Here is a 19198-nt window from a genome sequence, read left to right as displayed (position 1 = left end):
AAGCTCGATTATCTCTCCCGTCTTCAACGCGTTAGGCCTGCAGCGGTCTCCTTTTTGTCGACGTGGTAATGTGGTATCTTCTTTTTTTTTTTAGTAGGTAGTGCTAGCTAGCTTCTAGCCATTTTTTGTAATGCGGTTCCTTGATGGACTGAAAAACTTTGTACTATAATCCTGCTTGGATGTATTAGTTATGAATGTAATGTTTAAGAAAAAAATAACGTTAACTTTATGTTTTGAAAAAGAAAAGAAACAACGAATAATAACAGAGAATTGAAAGCTGGTGAAGTGTGAGAGCAAACAAATAACACATTTACTCCATCGTTGAATCTTATCTCTAAGTTATGTAATAAGTCTCCCTCCTTGGAGAATTGGAGAAGATTAATAAAACATCCTTTTTTGACCGTTTCATATCCGCGAGACTTCCATTGACTCGTCAACCGACAGACTTTGAGTGTTAAGACTATAACTTTGCCTAGTTGCCTTGATCAGACTCTTGTTTGTCTCAAGATCCTCAAATATATTGACCCTTTTAATGTGGCCCATCTAAGGTTATCACTTCAAAATTCAATACATTGGGTTTTTGATCTTTTGGCCCACATTTCATCAGATTGTGAGGGGATAGATATATTATTGAGTGATGAAAAGTTAAAGTGGTGTTGGGTGGTGATTTTATGACTACAAGTTACAACAGTGACTAGAAAGACAAAATCTTTAAAATTTCAGTGTGCAAGTAACACACATATATATAATAAACACACAAGAATTGAGAAATACATGGGGCATCCCACTTCACCATCTATTGCACATCATCACATCTATTAGAGTGGATAACGAAGATCTACTTCATTGTTTGGCAGAATTATTACATGTGAGTTTGTGCATTTATGCACATTAGAATACTAGAGTAGGAAGAGTCAAATAACTAGACCAACATATGTATTCTCTAACCGAGACAAACCGTACGGTTCTTGGTGATAGAGCTCCGAGAATCTTGGAGAGAGAAGTTGAGACTGATATCAGAAAGATTCAATGTAGAATCCATGGAGGAAGACGAGGGAAAATGATCCTCGAACCATGGAATTGGGAGGGGTGATGTGTTGTTGAAAAAGAGAGTAGAGTAGTCTTTGGTGAGACTTGCTTCTTGTGTTTCACATGCTTTCTCCAACATGCTCTCCATGTATTTCCCTTGTGCTTCTATCCTTTGATTCACCTGTCTTTCTACTTCTACCTCTTCCTCTATTCTTCTTTTCACTTCCATTTGCATCCTTCATCACCAATTCATCATTTATAATTTACCATTTAATCATATACTATAATAAAAAATTTAATTAAGTTTTAAGTATATTTGAATCAATAGTTAGGAATGGGAAGTGGAAAGCACATACTCGTTCATATTGCGACCAATGATGTTAGGAGTACTGAATACAACATTCCTTTGAAGATCCAACATGGAAGCTGCATGTGTAATCGATCGATGTCGATTAACAACTAGATAAGGCATTCATTGTCACAAATTAACCAATATATGGAGTGATTTTGATTAATTAAGAAGGCTGATGAATTATGCGCACCTCTATTAGTATCCCTAATATTAGTGGAGTGACCATGACTATGTTCCTTGTGAGGCTGCTTTCCAAGTCTGAACTTCTGTAAACACATATACATATAAAGTTATAGTTACCGGTATGTTATACTTTTAATTCTAATTTCTAAGTATACATGCAAAACTAACTAATTAAGAAGGAACACAAGAACAGTAAAGTAGGAAGAATGATGTATGAAGCAAGACAGAGACCTGGAGATGGCTCTTGAGATGGTAAAGTGTAAGACCCTTCACAGCCATCACTCTCATAATCGTCTTTGGTGTAGCTTCTGTTGATATAATATCACAATTATAGTTAATGTTTACTATTAGTGTAAATAATCACCAACCACATACTATACTACATACATACATACATATGAGTACAAATGAATGAAGCAATAAAAGAAATGATAATGATGATGAAAACGTACTGTCAGGGCCTCCAAGGTGAGTGACGGCGTCAACGAAACGTTCATGAAGCTCAGCGGTCCAGCGGAGTCGAGGTTTAGGGTCGGTGGTGAGAACGAGACCTGATGGTGACTCGGCTCTCCTCTCCTCCCTCGACTGCATCATGATTAACAAATGCCGATAGGTGATGCAATATTCAACACAAGCGAATATTAAGTATTTATGAAAGATGAAAAAATAGAAACACACAACGTCTTGCAAACTATAAAGTTAAATTATGGACTGACATTGACACATGTAACCTTTAGATAAATATTTAAAGGTAGGGATGTATATCTATAGACTATATGTACAAATGCAATATGGTTTACGCTTTGAAGTTGTAAACCATGCAGGCGATTTTACATCTACACATGTCTATTGTCTAAGTACCGTTGAATCCAAATTATAGCATGTCCCAGTCCTTTTATTGTTGATTTTTAACGCATCTGCCTTATACATTCATACGATAAAAATTTGCTTAGTACCATCAAATCCAAATGTCTAAGTCGTCATATTTTGATGTATTGACGCATACAGCCTTACACCTTCATTCGATAATATATTGCTTTTAGATATATGCAATGCACATGCGTGTGGGAGTAAAGAGCGCATAAGCATCTTGTTTGTTTAAAAAAATTGTTTTAATCTCGATGAGAGGATTCGTGTGCGGTGTGCTTTGAATAAAGATGACAAGTGGAATAAAGCTGATGTTTAACTTTGATCTCAACAATTAAGTTATGTGTGCAAATACGAATCATTCAGGTTGGAAAAAAAAATAAAAAAATATTTATTTTGTTTGCTTAGTTTTCAAGCGGCCTCTTGTCTCCTTTATTTGATAGGAATCTTCTTGTATGTATAAGATGAATCTATTCCCTTTCATATCACACAAACCACTAATGACTCAAACACAACTCAACCAAAAATGTAGACTTCACTCTCGTTATTGAGCAATACAAACATTAGACCCAAGAAGAAACGTGATTAAGCCCATTTAAAAAATCTTCAAGCCCAATCCAATAAACGTAATGCCCAATTGAGTTAGGCCCCCTTTCGTTAATTTTTTTCTTGTGGTGTGCCTAACATGACAATTGCAATTCATAATTTTGTCATTTTTCCTACCCACTCTACTTTCTATTGCTTATTCTATTTCTACTCATCAATCACCAAAGAATCTTAGCAATAGATCAAAAAAAAAAAAAAGATCATATACTTTTTTTTTTTACTTTTTTTCTGATTTATGTTGTCTGAACAGTGAACACAATCAAATAATTGGCTATAACATGTGATAGATCAAACTTAGGAAGTTAATTCGTGAACCAAACAAAGTAAGAGGACTATTATATAAATCCAGTTAAATTTAAAAAAGGAACAAACAAACAAAAAAAAGGAGCGACTTTGACCAAATCAGCCATGGGAGAGGGAGGAGAGGAGGATCTACGAAACTTCGATTTGGGGGTTTTCTTTTCTTCTAGATCGTACCTTAATTCGTCTTAAAGCCGTCGCCTTTGACGACGACCAAGCTTCCTTCATCTTCCTACTCCCTTTCTCTATTTCCTCCTTCCTCCCACGCACAATCCCTCCCACTTTTCCCTCAGCCATGCCTTCCAATACGGCGTCGTCTAGCTCCGCCCCTGCCGGATCTTCAAAATCCAAGCGACCCAAGTGTAAATCTCTCTTCTTTTTGATCCTCGTTGACTCTAATTTTCAGCTTCTTGCGTAGAAAAAAGTTAGAGTCTTTAGCCATGTTTATGAATTGAATCAAGCTCTCGTTGATGTTTGGTTTTGGCAGATTCGAAATTTACACAACAGGAGCTTCCTGCTTGCAAACCAATTCTCACGCCTGGTTGGGTATATAGCTTCTTTCTATTCTTCGAGAAACATTTTAAAAAAGTTTCCTTTTTTTTTTAATTATTTAAATTTTGCAGGTGATTCTGACGTTTTTAGTCATTAGTGTTATCTTCATCCCCCTTGGAGTTGTCTCTCTTTTCGCTTCCCAGGATGTAAGTGAGGATGAAGATCCTACTAATCGTTTTTTTTTTTATCCACCTTAACCAAATGTTTCGTCTCTTTATGTGATAATAATAGGTTGTTGAGATCGTTGATCGGTATGATAATGACTGCGTCCCGACGCCTGCTAGGACTAACAAGGTTGCTTATATTCAAGGAGGTTCAGACAAATCTTGTAACCGGACACTAGTGGTGAGTTTTCCCTACGCAACAAGAGAACAACACTGTTAGCCACTGAATGTCTTTTGTTTACTTGGGTGGGTATCTTCAGGTTCCTAAGAAGATGAAGCAGCCTATCTACGTTTATTACCAGCTTGAGAACTTCTACCAGAATCACCGCAGGTATTCTATGGGGGTTACTATAGTGCTTGACATTGAGTATGTGACTTTGATTCCTTAAATCCTTTTGTTTCTTGCATATTACAGGTATGTGAAAAGCAGAAGTGATTCTCAGTTGAGGAGTGTGAAAGATGAGAATCAAATAGATGCGTGCAAGCCTGAGGATGATGTTAATGGGCGGCCTATTGTGCCATGTGGTTTAATTGCTTGGAGTCTCTTTAATGACACATACGCTTTATCAAAAAACAACCAGCCTTTAACTGTAAACAAGAGAGGGATTGCTTGGAAGAGTGACAGGGAACACAAGTTTGGCAAAAATGTATTCCCCAAGAACTTTCAGGAGGGCAATATCACCGGTGGTGGCAGGCTAGATGCAAATAAATCGGTAAGGCCTTTAATGCTTTGGTAGAGTCTCAAAACTTGACTTTGAATCTCTACCTCTCTCTGTGTCTCTTATGGTGTTTCAGCTGAGTGAGCAAGAGGATCTGATTGTGTGGATGAGAACTGCAGCTTTGCCAACGTTTAGAAAACTATACGGGAAGATAGAGAGTGACCTGGAGAAAGGTGATACCATACACGTGACTCTGTTAAACAACTACAACACGTACAGTTTCGATGGGAAGAAGAAGCTTGTTCTGTCAACAACTAGTTGGCTCGGTGGGAAGAATGACTTCCTCGGCATTGCTTACCTCACAGTTGGAGGAATCTGTTTCTTCTTGGCACTTGTGTTTACCATCATGTATCTTGTGAAACCAAGGTACATACATATGATTCTTTATCCTTGTTGGCTATTATAACAGCAAAGCGTAGATAGATTTTGATTTGGTGTTGGTGTTTTTTGGCAGGCGTCTTGGAGATCCTACTTACTTGTCATGGAACAGAGTTCCCGGTGGTGGTCGGTAAACAAAAGACTCTTTAAATGATCTGTGTATGTAAATCTCTTTATCCATGATTGTAATATTTAGCTAAAACTGCGAGTGATAGTTTGTATTTATAGATGTGTAAGTGCTATGATGATGTTACAGTTGAAAGATGCCCACCATGATTGATGCTTCCTATCATTTTCATTTACCTTTTCTCCTTTTTCTCTTCCTCCATCCATATAACGAATAAAGCACTTAGCTAGCCTCTCACTCTCTGCCTTTAACTAATGTTTGTCTATCGAAAAGCAAGCCATTGAGTTCAAAACAGAATAGTATTGATTCCAAGATTACAGATTTGAGAGAAAGAAAAAAGAGCAGCATTGTGTGCTTGTTTGCTTGCTAGTATCTGTGGACACAATGTATCACGCCCAAATGGCTAAGAGAGACATTGAAGCAGCCCCGAGGAGGAGGGAGAGGAAAGCAGCCAAGTGAAGCCAGAGATTAGATTGCAATCTTGGGTTAACAAAGTCAGGAGCAAGAAGATCAACGAGTGACATGTAAATGAGTATCCCAGCTGATGCAGCGTTCAGCATTCCTTCCACCATGATTGCCTCTTTGCTCTCTCTCCCGTAGCCTAAACCACTCGACATCCCCATACCTATCCCTATCCCCAGAGGCGCCGTCACTGAGAAAAATGCCGCCATTATCACTGTTGATTTGGACTGTAACTCCGCCTATACAATCATAACACTGTCAGAAGTTTTCGAATCAAAACCAATTGGAAGTAAGTGGATTTGATGCTTACGAGAGAGATGCAGCCACCGAGGCCAAGACCTTCGAAGAACTGATGGAAAGAAAGTGCAGCCATGAGCGGCTTTATAGTGTCAATACTCTGTGAAGCTCCAAGAGATATCCCTATTATAACCGAATGCACTACTATCCCAATCTCAAGAACCTGAGAAACAATCCGTCTCCTGATCAACTCCGTCGACCCATGCGAGTGTCCATGACTCGCATGAGTATGGACATGAACGTGACCCGCATGCTCTTCATCCTCAACCACGCTCACTTGCTTGTTCCCCATACTATGCTGCCTCTTGTAATACGCCGTCGCGAACGTATCGATCATAAGCGTCCCCATCGCTGACAGCATCGCGACAAAGCCAGCAAACGGGAACTTGCCAGCTGCAGTGGTCTCAAGACAAGGCGAGCTTAGTCTCTCGAACGCGTCTGGTAGTATATGGACGAACCCTGTACATAGGATCACTCCTGCGGCGAAGGCTTTCACCAAGAAGAAGATATCATTCTCCGGCTGTAACGCCGGGATCTTTTTTCCTATCAACGGTAGACTCACGCCGACTCCTCCTGCTACAAGAAGCAAAGCGATAGAACCGAGCTTCAGCGTTGTTGCTCTCTCTGCTTCCTCTTGTGACACAACGTCGTGTTCATCGTGACTTGTACAATCACTAGACGCGCAACAAACATGCATACATATCACTAGTATTACATAAACTCTTAACATGTTTGTGGAGAAACAGAAACTGTATTCAGACATGGGTTTAGTTTAGATATTTTCTGGTTCTTGTGTTGTGTAAGAAAGTAAAGTGTGGAGTGTTATGGAGAAGTAGGGGAAGCTTTTTATAATGAGAAAGCGAGAGAACCTTTAACTTTATTAGCGAGTGGTCTGTAAATGATAATAGCAGAATATAAACTTACGTAGAGTTGACCACTATACATTACATACTAACTTCGTTGTCACGCACAAAAAAAAACTCTTAGTACTCTGAATTATTGTATAACTTTAACTTATTAACAAAGACTAATCATATAAATGGAACGAACAAAAGAAAGTATTGCTCTTTTGGTATTTTAAGCTTTTGTTATTTATGGGACAAGACGACTGAAGAATTTTTCATTGGTTAGTACAAGAAGTTCCTTAAGCATCTTAGGTTGTAGTTTATGGATGGTTGATATTAGACGCCCTTTCGATATCTTCTAATCATTATCTGTTTATATGTTCTTGATATACAATAATAAAACTACAGTGACAATTCAAAGATATATATACTAAGAAAGAGGCATGGTTATTGAGTTTGGAGTTTGATTGACCTAACATAACTAGCATACTGTTTTCTTCTACGTTTGGTCTTAAAGGAGATACGTTGTGAATTATTTCTAACCCTTGTAATTGCTAGTCAAGTGTCATGATCATGGTGACTACATCTCTTTTCACTACTTTATCAAAAGCAAAAAGAAAAATGTATACAAATTGTACTTTTTAACCAGAAAGTAAAATGTGAAGACAGAATGTCGTCATGGTAGTATGTGAGCCGTGAGAAGAGTGATTTTTATTTGATTTTTCCATTTACTTTTGGCTTCAAAATGTTACGATGGTATCATCGTCCTCACAAGGTGGTATTGGTGGGTAGTGTTGGGCCAATGAAGCCACGTGTTTCGGATTTTGATTTCACTGTCACCATTACGTTGAGTGCGATGGTTACCTGAACCTAATGTTGGCTACATTTTTCTTGTCAGCAGCTGCAATTTCAATAATTGAAGAGTCTTCCATCTTGGGATGTAGTCATGAGAAAAAATAATATGACTATAATTAGCTTCCAAGCTAACAAATGTACATTCGTAGAATAGAGTTTATAATACAAAAGGAACTCCATCTCCATGCATGCATTCTTGGCAAATCATCATGAACTTCTCAAACTGTAGTGACAGATAAGACCATTCTTGTACATTTCATTGTTCAAATCAAAGTTTGAAGCTCCTAATGAAGCAATGTCATTACCTGTGAGTATAAGGCCTAAAATATCCATATTTTCAGATGATTATCAACTGAATGACGATCCATCCATAACAACATGTGGTATTTTATGATTCATCAAACCTGCATGACAAATCACTCACATGCATCTACATGTGCATTGTCCATTATTTATATCACGGATATATTGTTCATATTGTTTTACATAAGATACGAAATGTGTACTTTAATTTGAAATTATTACTAGCTTTAAGCTGCATTTTACGGATGAAATTTATATAAAATATTCACCGTCTTTGGGTCAGAAATCTACACTTTTATATATGAATTCTTCTACTAAATCAGAATTTCATAGACTGTTTTTTTTTTGTCAACTCATACACTGTATTTATTATTGAGAAATAATGTTTTTATTTATTATTTATTAGGTATTCTGGTTTTATTTATATTTTTAGACTTTTTTATTTTCTATCTACTGGATATTATTTTTTAAAAAATATAATTACATTTTATATAGTTATGACATGTTTATCATAACTATGTAAAATGTAATTAAGCTGTATACTATTAAGTTGGATCAAATAACATCCATTCATATTCAATAAAATCTTTAATTTTTAGACTAATATAAAAAATGAATAATCTAATAGTATAACAAAATTATTAAATTTATTACTCTTTTAAATAAATAGTGTTGAATGTTTTTTAGCTTTACGATGTAAAATATGACAAACATTCTTCATATTTTATGATAATAATCTGTTTATAGATATTAAAATTTAGTTAAAATTATGTATTTATATGAAATAGATTTAGATGATAAAAGAAAATTTTACTAGCAAAAAGCCAAAAACATTGAAAATGTACCGGTTACAAAAATACCGAAATACAAGTCTTCCGGTTTAATACCGAGATACAATTCTTCCGGTCCAGTACCAAGATATTTTACTATATACCGATTTTCGAGATATTTTACTATGTACCGGTTTGATCAAACCGAGTCTTTGCAAATGGAAAAAAAAAATCTCCAGAGTATATAAAAAAAAGCATTGAAGAAGAGAGAGAGAGGCGGACAAGAAGAGGAAAGTGAGAAAGCTTAAAGCAATCGTCGTGAGAGACTCTCGAGTCTTCCCTGAGTCACTTCCCTCTCTTCGTTCGATTAGGGTTTTTGTGTCACCTTGCAGATTCTTCATCACACAATGGTACGGCGCTTTCTCCTTTCTTCCTTCAGCTCTTGATTCTTCGGATCCACTTAATCTTTGTATCTGACGCTGTAAAGCTTTTGTCTTTTGATAATTCAATTCCAAAGTAGAATCGAAAGTCCCTTTCTTTTGGTTTATCGATCATCTTTTGTGTGTAATTTTGATTAAATCATATGATCTTGTGCCAGCATAAGTTGAGTAGAAGCAACCGGGATAAACTTCAGCAGTTCGTGGCTATCACTGGAGCTAGGTAACTGGATCTATCTTTACCTTATCGCTAGTTTACTGTAGATTCGATGTTTTGTAATCAAGGGCTAGAAACAGTGTTTAGTACTGTAGCGGCATCATTCTTGGGTTTTTTTTTTTACCATAAATCTTGAAACGTTTGGTTTGGTGACTTTGTTTAATGATGTGGGCAGTGATAAGAATGCTCTTCAGGCTCTCAAAGCCAGCGATTGGCAGCTGGAAGCAGCTTTTGATATGTTTTACAGCCAGCCCCAGCCAAGAAGCAATGGTGATATGAGACGCTTGGAGGAGCTCTACAATAGATATAAAGGCGAGCGGCCTTCTTTCTCTTGAGTTGATTAAAAAGCCTATGTTTTGATATCTATCATTTGTGTACTTTTATGGTTTAAAAGTTTCATGTTACATTCTGCAGACCCATATTCTGATATGATTCTGGCCGAAGGTATCTCGGTTCTGTGTAGTGATCTTCAGGTATTTTTTATCTCCTTGAATAGTCCTAAGAATGATGTGGTTTATTATGCTTAGCATTAATAACAACTGACGTGGTTTTTCTCTCCAGGTGGAACCCCAAGACATTGTCACGGTATGTCTATCCTTTTCATACGACTTGCTTGTGTTCCTATGTTTCTTGCGTTGGTCTCTGACTACCAAAAAACTACCTAGTATTAGTTAATAAGTACTGACTTGAAAAGCTATGATTGACAAAAATTGAGATCCCTGGAGGGACAGATTAAAATAGGTTTTTAAGCTCATTGGTTTCTTTCACTGGTTCTGCCTTTTCTTGTTCATCTTCTGACCATTTAGTTAAATGTGTACTTACTTCTGTTTCAGTTGGTTCTTTCGTGGCATATGAATGCTGCCACAGCGTGTGAATTTTCCAAGGAAGAATTTTTTGGTGGATTACAGGCATTAGGGTGAGTGAACTCTAGTCCTAATGATGTTAACGTTGTGGCCTGTTCTAGTATCTTTTGGTTCGGAGTTTAACTTTGACCCAATTTTGTGATGGCAGCGTAGATTCCATTGGGAAGTTGCAAGAAAAGCTGTCATTTATGCGTTCTGAGCTTAAAGATGAACGTAAGAAGCAAACTGAAATATCCATTCGTTATCCTGTTTTATGATTTGTGTTTATCGAATGTTCCATGTTGGCTGAAATGTTCATCTTGTGCGTTTATGTTTGTTCAGAAAAGTTCCATGAAATATACAACTTTGCTTTTGGGTGGGCGAAAGAGAAGGTAAACAAAGCTTGTTCTGAAGTAGTAGCCATCGCGAGGTGTTCTCTCTTTGTTAGTGACAATCTTCATTTGTAAAACTGTTTCAGGGACAGAAGTCTCTTGCTTTAGATACAGCTATTGGTATGTGGCAGCTGCTTTTTGCAGAAAGAGAGTGGCCATTAGTAAACCACTGGTGTGATTTCTTGCAGGTAAACAAACACTCGTGAGTTTAGTATTTCATCAAAAGGCATGTTCTTATTGCTTCTGATACAATTTTGCTTCCCTAAATCAGGATCGTCACAACAAGGCCATATCTAAAGACACATGGGCACAGCTCCTGGAGTTTGCAAGGGTAATAGAAAAACACTAGATATAATTGTGTCATTGAGCTTACATATTGATTGCAAGTTGCAACTAGGGCTTAGCGTTGATATATGGATTGAGACAGTAGTTTGTTTTGCAGACGGTGGACCCGGCGCTTTCGAACTACGATGCAGAAGGAGCATGGCCTTACCTCATCGATGAGTTCGTTGAGTACCTGTATGACAAGAGCGTTGTTGAGAAGTAACATGCCAATTGGGAGAAGTACTCAGCTCTATTTTTACAGTGGTCCTTGCTCATTATTTATGAATAGACTTGTGTGTTCTTGTCCGAATCTTCATCTTCTTATTTTGATGATCAAATAACTAAGATGTTCCAACTTTCAGACTAATCCAGTTTCTATCTTCTATTACCAATAATCACCGCACGAACAAATTCCATCCTTGAAATGGTGGAACCGATTAGTGTCTCTCACAACAATCTCTCTACCCACAAGCTTCGAGATGACTTTTGTAGCAGCGTGACAGTTCACACAAGCTCTAAGATTCTTTGTGATCCGCAGTGTTGTCCCTTGGGGCGTACTTACAAGTCCATATGCAATGGCTATCCTCTCGCTGTGGCTGCACAGAGTCTCCTCAGCTTCTTCATCGTTGAGATCGTGTAACGAAGCGTCCTTGTACGCCACAAATCCACTTTCCTTCAGTTTATTCTCAATCCACTCCACTTGTCTCTCAATCTCTTCATATCTTGGATGCGACTTATCACCAACTCGAAAAGCCTCCAACCTTCCCCTTACTTCAACCCAGCTGCATCCAACGTCTTTGCTCAATCCCTTCTCCTTCATTCTCAGTCGCACCTCTGCAACGCGGTCCCACAAACGAGCTGCAGCATACAGATTAGATAGCTGCACGTAATGGCCAGTGTTGGTTGGGTCTATTGAGAAAAGTTGCTGAGCTGCGTACTCTCCCAAACTCACGTGGCGATGCTTCTTGCACGCGCTTAGGAGCGCTCCCCAAACCGTTACACCGGGCTGGATAGGCATGCATCTGATCACCTCGTAAGCTTGATCAAGATGACCAGCACGCCCGAGAAGATCAATAACGCATGCGTAGTGTTGCTGCTGCGGGTTTATCTTGTGGTCTGTCATCCTGTTGAAGAACCACCAGCCTTCTCTTACTAAGCCTGAATGGTTACAAGCCATGAGAAGCCCCAGGAAAGTGACGTCATTGGGTTGCACTCCACCACGCTCCATCGCACGGTATAGACTGATTGCTTCTCTTGCACGCCCGTGGAGTCCATACCCAACGATCATAGCACTCCACACCACAACGTCTCTATCAAGTGTTCTGTCGAAAACTGATCTTGCGCACTCTACACTTCCACATTTAGCAAACATATCGATTAAAGCGCTGCTAATGAAAACGTCGTCTCTGTAGTCGCTCCTGCCTACATATTCGTCCATCCAGCGAGCCTGCTCAAGAGAACCTACTTGAGCACAAGCCGAAACAGCAGATGTTATGGAGATGGTGTCAGGTCTTACACCTTTAATGATCATCTCATGAAACGCATCAATAGCGTCTTTGGCGTAACCGTTTTTCGCATAGCCAGAGATCATGGCGTTCCACAAAATCAAGTTCGGTGACTTCATCTTACCAAACAGAATCTTGGCGGTTTCGACTTGGCCACACTTTGCGTACATGGTGTTGAGAGAGATGAGCAAGTCAGGCTCTGTTTCAAGACCCATCTTCACAACAGAACCATGAACAGCTCTCCCTTGCTCCAAATCCTGCAGGCACGTGAAAGCATTGAGAACGCTGACGAGAGCTACACAATCAAGCTCCACATCCATCTTCCTCATCTGACTGAAAATCTCTAACGCCTCCAGAGGCTCACCGTTCTGAGCATAAGCCGAAACAATAGCCGTCCACGAGACTACTGTTCTCTTAGACACTGGCAGTCCTTCAAACACGGTTCTCGCACTCCCCATACGCCTGCACTTCGCGTACAGTGCAATGAGACCGTTCTGAACAAACCCATCAGCTTCGAAACCGAGCCTGAGCACCTGAGCATGCACGAGCCGACCCATCTGAAGGTTAGGCAAACCGCTGCAAGCTTTGAGAAGATGAGGGAAAGTGAAAGAATCAGGAGAGACGCCAGCGAGTTGCATCTTGGAATACATGAGAAGCGCATCTTGGAAGAGATTGTTTTTTGAGTAACCTGTTATGATAGCATTCCAAGGGAATATCTGAGGGCGAGGCAAACCGTCGAACACCTTGCGTGCGAAACAAATGTCACCAAAGGAAGAACTTGCGCGGATGAGTTTGGTGATCAAGAAACTACTGAGCTGCAAACCCAATACAAATAAACGTGCGTGGATTTGCCTAAGCTGAGGTTTGTGAGTGGAGCTGCCGATAAGCGAGGCGTAGAAAGAATCTGAATGGATCCCACTGTTTGCTACATCAAACATGAACATGTTTTTTCACTTGAAAAGATCAAAGCTTTACATATAGCAAAGCTGTAGAACTGAGGAGTAGCAAAGAGTTCTTACAGTGGAGAAAAGGAGAAGCAAGAAGAGATGCTTCCGACATTTGTTATTACTCTGTCCTCCTGGCAATATCTTTGTCTAAGTATTCGCCATATTCATCTACAAAAGAAAAACTGTATGTTTTCAACAGTGTTTCAAAAAAAAAAAAGTGTTTCAAAAAAAAAAAAAAGTATGTTTTCAACAAAAAAAAATATCTCGTATTAAAAATTGTATTTTTTTACATAATACTCTCACCATTCCATAAAAATAAATATTTTTAAAATTTTATTTGTTTTTCACATATTTTGTTTTCAAATTTTTTTTTGTTTATTTACCTGTTTTAGTCATATTAAATAGATAACTACTACATATATTATTTATTCTTTTCAAATTATAGTATTGTAAAAAGTATTTTAGATATCATGTATTTTTAAAGTACAAAAATCTAAGAAAAATCGAAACTGATAGAATATATAACAGATTCCACTATTGTCCTTAAATTATTAGGGTCAAAAAAAATTTATTAGTTTAATTTACTTATAATTTTTTTTTATAATTTGGAAAATAATCTATAACAGATTACACTGTTTTAAAATTACTAGGTTGACATGTTACCTATGTCAAAGAAATAGAAGTTATCCTTTAACTGTTAGGATTCGAAATATTTACAAATCCTATATCTTAGCGGTTTTTAATTTTGCTATATTATAGGGTTTAGAGTTGTTATTTAATTAGCTTACGAGTTACGACGAAGAACATCACTCGCAAGATAAAGAACAAAATCATGAGCAGTAGTAGCAGTCCTGGTACTCGAAGTTTATTCAAAACCATGAGCAGTAGTAGTAACAGCGACACTGATGATGATGATCTAACAAGAGTGTTACCTGTACAACGCTCTAGGGCAAATTCTGGTAACCGATATAGGTCAAGTTCTGCTGATCTAAACAGGAGACGTGCTGAGAAAGTTAGAACAGTTTCTACTAGAGAAAAGAAAGAAGAGTCCAAACCGGAACCAGAAGAAGAGAAAGTTGGCGACATCGTTCGTCTCGGACGGAACAGCTACTTTGTGGTTGACATCTTCGAGAAGGAGATCATGGAGTTGGGAGATAAGGTGGATTTAAACTTCAAGAGGTTCAACAAGTTCGAAGCTGTTGATGGATGTTGTCCATGGGATCATCACTTCGGCAAGTACAGGTGTTGTTACTCGTCTTGCTGCTGCGTATGTTCAATCAGTACCGTTGAGAGGGAGTGGGGGAAGCTGCAGAGAGAGTTAGAGAAGAGAGATGGTTCTTCCAGTGGAGTCAGCTTCTTTGTTAGAACTTACAACGAAAGAAAAGAGCTGATGAGAGTTGCTGTAACCGATCCGAGTCACAGCTTGTTCTTCTTCGACGTTAAGTTCCCTGTAGACTATCCACACCAAGCGCCGAGTCTCTTCTACCATTCCTATGGCCTTCCTTTGAGTAACTTTGAGACACAAAAGTTACTAAAAGCCAAACTTGATTACAACATATTAGATGTGTTTCTCCACATTGAAGAGATTGTGATGAACAACACCAACAAGTCATGTCATCAGATGCTGGATACGCTCAAGCGTCCTCTCAATGGGTTTGAGGATTTCGTTAAAGGTCATTTTAGGAAGAAGGGTGCTTTTATTCTGAAGAACATGATTGAAGAGATGGATTTGGCAAAGGAGAGGGATAGAAACATGTTCTTCAAGACTTATGTTGCCTTTGAAGACAATAAAACTTACGGTGAGCATCTTCTCAACAGTGATCTTAAAGAAGAGCTGGAGAGGTACAAAGAGAAAGAGTGTTCTCTAAGTGATCACTACTACTCTTCTTCATCTTCCTACTTCCAACCCATTACTAGCAGGTTTGATGATATTCAGAAGACACCCAGATACAAAAACTTCTTGAACAAGATCTTTCTCTTGTAGTTTATCTAGTAGTTGTTTTATAGGTTTTCTTTGAATTCTTAATAATTTATGAGTTTCTTTTATGAGTGACTCTCTTAGGAGACTGTATTCATTTGAGAGTTGTGATTTGGAAACATTTGATTTTAGGGTGTTTATTTTACTGAAACACTAGTTTTAGTGTGTTCTTAGAAGATTTTAAGTGAATTGAATAGTTTAATATGACTTTTGTTAAACAACTCTAAATTTTCATATAAAATGATGGGATTTGGATTTGATATTTATAGCTAAGAAACTTTATCCAAACACCCAAAATAATCTTTTTTTTTTAAAACGTCTTACTCAACCTTTTCCCAATAATATTGGATTACAGAGTATTTGTCATATGAAAAGTTCAATAATAACACTAAATTTTAAAATCATATTATAATAATAGTGAATTTGATATTTTAATACAAAAAACCAAACTCTCACTTCAATACACTTCCCTTCTTGAAAGTCAAAGGTATTGAATACATAGATTTGCAGCAAAAGAAACTCAATGTTGTTATACATAGTTTGCCTCAATCAAAATGTTCTGAGTTTCTATTAAGCTTCATCAAGAGCGATCACACCGGGAAGTACTTTGCCTTCCAAGAGCTCCAAGCTGGCTCCACCACCAGTGGAGATGTGACTCATGACTCCTGCAACTCCTACTTTCTCCACTGCAGCCACTGAGTCTCCTCCTCCTATTATCGTCGTCACTCCTTTTTCACTTAGCTCTGCTAGTTTATTCGCAATGGCCTGCAACAAACCATACTCTTACCAACATATTCATCTACCATGTGTTTTTACTCTATGAGGAATCTTTTTATTACCTCTGTTCCAGCAGCAAACTTCTCCATCTCGAAAACTCCCATAGGTCCATTCCAAATGACTGTCTGTGTTGTGTCTAGAGCTTCGTTGAATGTTTTTATCGAGTCTGGACCGATGTCTAATCCCATCCATCCGTCCTCAATGCCTGATGCAGACACAACCTACAAACATCCACTTCACTTAGAAACATAACTCTACCAATTTTTTAACAACTCTGATTATCTCATCTCTAGTTTAGGATCATCTGTGCAAATGCTTAAGCAAGAGCACTACTTATAACATCCAGTTTTGAGAGAGAGAGAGACCTTGCTGTTGGCATCAGGAGCGAACTTGTCAGCAACCACAACATCCGTTGGCAACAAAAGAGAGACGCCTTTGGCCTTAGCTTTGGCGAGGAGAGATGTAGCCAGCTCGAGTTTGTCTTCTTCAACAAGTGACGAACCAACAGAAAGACCTTGCGCCTTGTAGAATGTAAAGATCATCCCACCACCAAGAAGAAGGATATCACACTTCTCAAGAAGCGACTCAATAACTCCAATCTTGGACGAGACCTTTGAACCACCCACTATGGCTGCAAATGGTCTCTTTGGGCTCGAAACAGCTCCCACAAGGTAATCAAGCTCCTTTTGCAGAAGGAAACCAGCAACAGAAGGCTTCAAGAACTTAGTGACTCCCTCAGTGGAAGCATGAGCTCTGTGAGCAGTTCCAAAAGCATCATTGACATAAAGATCAGCTAGCGAAGCAAGCTTCTTAGCGAACTCCGGATCGTTCTTCTCTTCCTCCTTGTAAAACCTGACGTTCTCAAGAAGCAAAACTCCACCTTCAGGAAGAGAACCCACCAAGCTCTCAACTTCAGGACCAATACAGTCGTCAGCTTTCTTGACCTGCAAACAAACTCAACCCTCAAAAAGAGCTTTTTCAAGAGATTGACTTTCCCACAAAGATAATGACTTTACCTCAATACCAAGAAGCTCAGAGAGTCTAGGGACAAGAGGAGCTAAACTGAACTTTGGTGTGACTCCCTTTGGTCTTCCCTGTAAAAAAGATTGGATAAAAAAGTTCAAAATGCATGAAAGTGTCTAGCTTTACATTCTACAAGGCCCAAAGTGTCTTCGATCTGACGAAACTAATATTACATGTTGTGGTTTCGGGCCCAAGGAATTATGGACCGGACCGTACTCGTGTTAAAAAAAAAAAAATTGCACATTGTAACTAGGTTCAATCCGAATATCAAACCGGATCCGACCCGGAACCGACCCGGAACCGATCCAACCATAAGTCGACCAAGTACTCATTGAATACGTTTTCTAAATAACCGATTTATCTGGAACCGAACGAATACCCGAAATCCCAGCCCTAATTGTAACCAAAAATAAAACGTCCTCGTGTTATAAAAAATATAGAAATTGCACATTGTAACTAATTTCAATCCGAATACCAAACCGAATCTGAACCATAAGTCGACAAAGTACTCACTGGATACGTTTTCTAAATAACCAATTTACCCGGAACCAAGCCGTTCTTACCGGAACCGACCCGAATACCCGAAATCCCAGCCCTAATTGTAACCAAAAATATAACTCAAATTTGCTAACTAACCAAAACCCTCTACTCTCTCTCTCTCTCTTTTCTCTTCCTATCTCTCTCTACAAATCTATTTTTTTGTTTTTTTTGGTTATTTCACCAATTCACCCTATTAAAAAGTGTCTAGCTTTAGTTCAGGCCATGGAGAAGTTTCAAATGTACCAGATGAGTGGAGAGGATGACTTTAGCTCCATTGTCAATCAAGTACTTGATCGTGGGAATGGCGGCACGGATTCTCGTATCGTCAGTGATTGTCTGATTGTCATCGAGAGGTACATTGAGATCAGCTCTCACGAAAACCTTCTTCCCTTTCAAATCAGCAGAGGTCAAGTCTCCGACGCTCTTCTTGGCCATCGAGACGACTCCTCTGGTGCCTTTGCCGCGGAAAGACTGAACCTTTGAGGCGACATGGACGGTGAAACGGGAGTCGAGCACGGCGGAGAAGCCGAGAGGACGCGTGGAGATGGATTTGGATTTGGAGGTGATGGGTAGAAGGGTGGCGCGTGCTCGAGTTGCGGCGGATGAAGCAACGCCGCCGGTTGACTTGAGGAGTGAAAGGGATGGACTTGCGGCGGCGGATGACATGTTGAGTTTAGAGGAGAGAAGAGGATCACGAGATATGGGACAATGAGAGAGAGTGTGACTCACAATCTTCTGTAGGAGATTAGAATAATATATATTTGTTTTCTTATCGTTGATGAGAGGTTCAGACAAGGCTTCTGAGTTTTAAATAATCCATCACAACCATTCTAGATGTTTCTTACTAGGCATGCCGGTTCGGTAGTCTGGTTCGGTTTCTAGCGGAATTGAATCGAAAAAAGTTTGGTTTGTTATTTGGTTCTGTTTAAGTTTTTTACCAAAACTAACAAAGTTTTTTATTTAGATTATATTTTGATTAAAAATTTTGTTAGATTCGATTAAATTCGGATAATTTTGATTAATTTGATTAATTTAATTCAAAATTTTCGGTAAGAAATTCTTTTGAAAAATCAAACTAACCATTTTTTTCTTTACAATTATGAGAAAGATTACATAGACGATCCGACAACCGATAATACTATCTACCTTATAAGGATCTACGCCTAACTGCATCACATGAGCCGTCCTACGAAGATCACGCCAAACCGAATTTACTTGCACCATGTTGAAGATCATTTGTAAGTTTTTCTTCTGTAACCTGCATAATTGTTTAATAAATCGTTTTCTCCGGAAATTGAACCCTTAGTCTAACCATTGGACTAAAGAGGCTTCCACAACTAACCGGTTAATAAACCAAAAACAAAAAGTTTTTAATAAACCTGTCGAATTGAACTCGGCTCGTTCGAT

The 19198-nt window shown here is 38.6% G+C and overlaps 7 protein-coding genes across 8 annotated transcripts; 3 read left to right on the top strand and 4 right to left on the bottom strand.

Moving 5' to 3' along the window:
- Positions 1 to 708: 708 nt before the first annotated feature.
- LOC106345426 (myb family transcription factor PHL12-like) lies at positions 709 to 2407 on the bottom strand. 2 transcript variants are annotated; one of them, XM_048779934.1, is made up of 5 exons: positions 2017 to 2407; positions 1796 to 1872; positions 1572 to 1647; positions 1386 to 1488; positions 709 to 1265 (listed from the first exon to the last, which is right to left on the bottom strand). In XM_048779934.1, exons 1-5 carry the CDS (start codon positions 2156 to 2158, stop codon positions 944 to 946), a joined length of 720 nt encoding a protein of 239 aa, XP_048635891.1. In that variant the 5' UTR covers positions 2159 to 2407; the 3' UTR covers positions 709 to 943. The 2 variants fall into 2 exon arrangements, with proteins under 2 accessions (XP_048635891.1, XP_048635892.1); XM_048779935.1 differs by having other exon boundaries at positions 1386 to 1455; positions 2017 to 2397.
- Positions 2408 to 3398: 991 nt separating this feature from the next.
- Positions 3399 to 5452, top strand: LOC106452372 (ALA-interacting subunit 1). Its single transcript, XM_013894466.3, has 8 exons — positions 3399 to 3699; positions 3825 to 3883; positions 3961 to 4035; positions 4121 to 4234; positions 4314 to 4384; positions 4469 to 4766; positions 4849 to 5138; positions 5227 to 5452. The coding sequence occupies exons 1-8, from the start codon at positions 3633 to 3635 to the stop codon at positions 5282 to 5284; spliced, it is 1032 nt and encodes a 343-aa protein (XP_013749920.1). The 5' UTR covers positions 3399 to 3632; the 3' UTR covers positions 5285 to 5452.
- Positions 5453 to 5557: 105 nt separating this feature from the next.
- Positions 5558 to 6865, bottom strand: LOC106452371 (zinc transporter 1). Its single transcript, XM_013894465.3, has 2 exons — positions 6050 to 6865; positions 5558 to 5978 (listed from the first exon to the last, which is right to left on the bottom strand). Exons 1-2 carry the CDS (start codon positions 6797 to 6799, stop codon positions 5667 to 5669), a joined length of 1062 nt encoding a protein of 353 aa, XP_013749919.2. The 5' UTR covers positions 6800 to 6865; the 3' UTR covers positions 5558 to 5666.
- Positions 6866 to 9011: 2146 nt separating this feature from the next.
- On the top strand, positions 9012 to 11409 carry LOC106452370 (DCN1-like protein 2). Its single transcript, XM_013894464.3, has 11 exons — positions 9012 to 9219; positions 9408 to 9469; positions 9639 to 9775; positions 9878 to 9936; positions 10025 to 10048; positions 10297 to 10379; positions 10475 to 10539; positions 10648 to 10697; positions 10784 to 10885; positions 10969 to 11028; positions 11140 to 11409. Exons 1-11 carry the CDS (start codon positions 9217 to 9219, stop codon positions 11242 to 11244), a joined length of 750 nt encoding a protein of 249 aa, XP_013749918.2. The 5' UTR covers positions 9012 to 9216; the 3' UTR covers positions 11245 to 11409.
- Positions 11320 to 13674, bottom strand: LOC106452369 (pentatricopeptide repeat-containing protein At3g12770). Its single transcript, XM_013894463.3, has 2 exons — positions 13546 to 13674; positions 11320 to 13451 (listed from the first exon to the last, which is right to left on the bottom strand). The coding sequence occupies exons 1-2, from the start codon at positions 13583 to 13585 to the stop codon at positions 11407 to 11409; spliced, it is 2085 nt and encodes a 694-aa protein (XP_013749917.2). The 5' UTR covers positions 13586 to 13674; the 3' UTR covers positions 11320 to 11406.
- An 81-nt stretch (positions 13675 to 13755) lies between these two features.
- Positions 13756 to 15658, top strand: LOC106454114 (probable ubiquitin-conjugating enzyme E2 23). The gene has a single exon (XM_013896292.3). The coding sequence runs from the start codon at positions 14306 to 14308 to the stop codon at positions 15455 to 15457; it is 1152 nt and encodes a 383-aa protein (XP_013751746.2). The 5' UTR covers positions 13756 to 14305; the 3' UTR covers positions 15458 to 15658.
- A 176-nt stretch (positions 15659 to 15834) lies between these two features.
- Positions 15835 to 18597, bottom strand: LOC106452363 (phosphoglycerate kinase 1, chloroplastic). The gene is made up of 5 exons (XM_048779933.1): positions 18035 to 18597; positions 17245 to 17322; positions 16594 to 17172; positions 16291 to 16449; positions 15835 to 16216 (listed from the first exon to the last, which is right to left on the bottom strand). Exons 1-5 carry the CDS (start codon positions 18455 to 18457, stop codon positions 16022 to 16024), a joined length of 1434 nt encoding a protein of 477 aa, XP_048635890.1. The 5' UTR covers positions 18458 to 18597; the 3' UTR covers positions 15835 to 16021.
- Between the last annotated feature and the right edge of the window lie 601 nt (positions 18598 to 19198).

Source organism: Brassica napus, chromosome A5 (genome assembly GCF_020379485.1).
Source record: "Brassica napus cultivar Da-Ae chromosome A5, Da-Ae, whole genome shotgun sequence".
Lineage (NCBI taxonomy): Eukaryota > Viridiplantae > Streptophyta > Magnoliopsida > Brassicales > Brassicaceae > Brassica > Brassica napus.
The sequence above is the reverse complement of the archived record's forward strand: the minus strand, read 5'-3'. Positions and strand labels throughout refer to the sequence as shown.

Coding starts and splice junctions, on each gene's coding strand:
- LOC106345426 (XM_048779934.1), bottom strand. CDS start 2,158: ATGATGCAGTCGAGGGAGGAGAGGAGAGCCGAGTCACCATCAGGTCTC. Junction 1,489..1,571: donor TATTAGGGATACTAATAGAG/GTGCGCATAATT, acceptor TGCCTTATCTAG/TTGTTAATCGACATCGATCG. Junction 1,266..1,385: donor ATTGGTCGCAATATGAACGA/GTATGTGCTTTC, acceptor TTGGTGATGAAG/GATGCAAATGGAAGTGAAAA.
- LOC106452372 (XM_013894466.3), top strand. CDS start 3,633: ATGCCTTCCAATACGGCGTCGTCTAGCTCCGCCCCTGCCGGATCTTCA. Junction 4,235..4,313: donor CTTGTAACCGGACACTAGTG/GTGAGTTTTCCC, acceptor GGGTATCTTCAG/GTTCCTAAGAAGATGAAGCA. Junction 4,385..4,468: donor TTCTACCAGAATCACCGCAG/GTATTCTATGGG, acceptor TGCATATTACAG/GTATGTGAAAAGCAGAAGTG.
- LOC106452371 (XM_013894465.3), bottom strand. CDS start 6,799: ATGTCTGAATACAGTTTCTGTTTCTCCACAAACATGTTAAGAGTTTAT. Junction 5,979..6,049: donor TCGGTGGCTGCATCTCTCTC/GTAAGCATCAAA, acceptor ATGATTGTATAG/GCGGAGTTACAGTCCAAATC.
- LOC106452370 (XM_013894464.3), top strand. Junction 9,776..9,877: donor GCTCTACAATAGATATAAAG/GCGAGCGGCCTT, acceptor TACATTCTGCAG/ACCCATATTCTGATATGATT. Junction 10,540..10,647: donor TTCTGAGCTTAAAGATGAAC/GTAAGAAGCAAA, acceptor ATGTTTGTTCAG/AAAAGTTCCATGAAATATAC.
- LOC106452369 (XM_013894463.3), bottom strand. CDS start 13,585: ATGTCGGAAGCATCTCTTCTTGCTTCTCCTTTTCTCCACT. Junction 13,452..13,545: donor TGCTTCTCCTTTTCTCCACT/GTAAGAACTCTT, acceptor TGTTTGATGTAG/CAAACAGTGGGATCCATTCA.
- LOC106454114 (XM_013896292.3), top strand. CDS start 14,306: ATGAGCAGTAGTAGCAGTCCTGGTACTCGAAGTTTATTCAAAACCATG.
- LOC106452363 (XM_048779933.1), bottom strand. CDS start 18,457: ATGTCATCCGCCGCCGCAAGTCCATCCCTTTCACTCCTCAAGTCAACC. Junction 17,323..18,034: donor TCATCCTCTCCACTCATCTG/GTACATTTGAAA, acceptor TCTTTTTTACAG/GGAAGACCAAAGGGAGTCAC. Junction 17,173..17,244: donor CTGAGCTTCTTGGTATTGAG/GTAAAGTCATTA, acceptor GTTTGTTTGCAG/GTCAAGAAAGCTGACGACTG.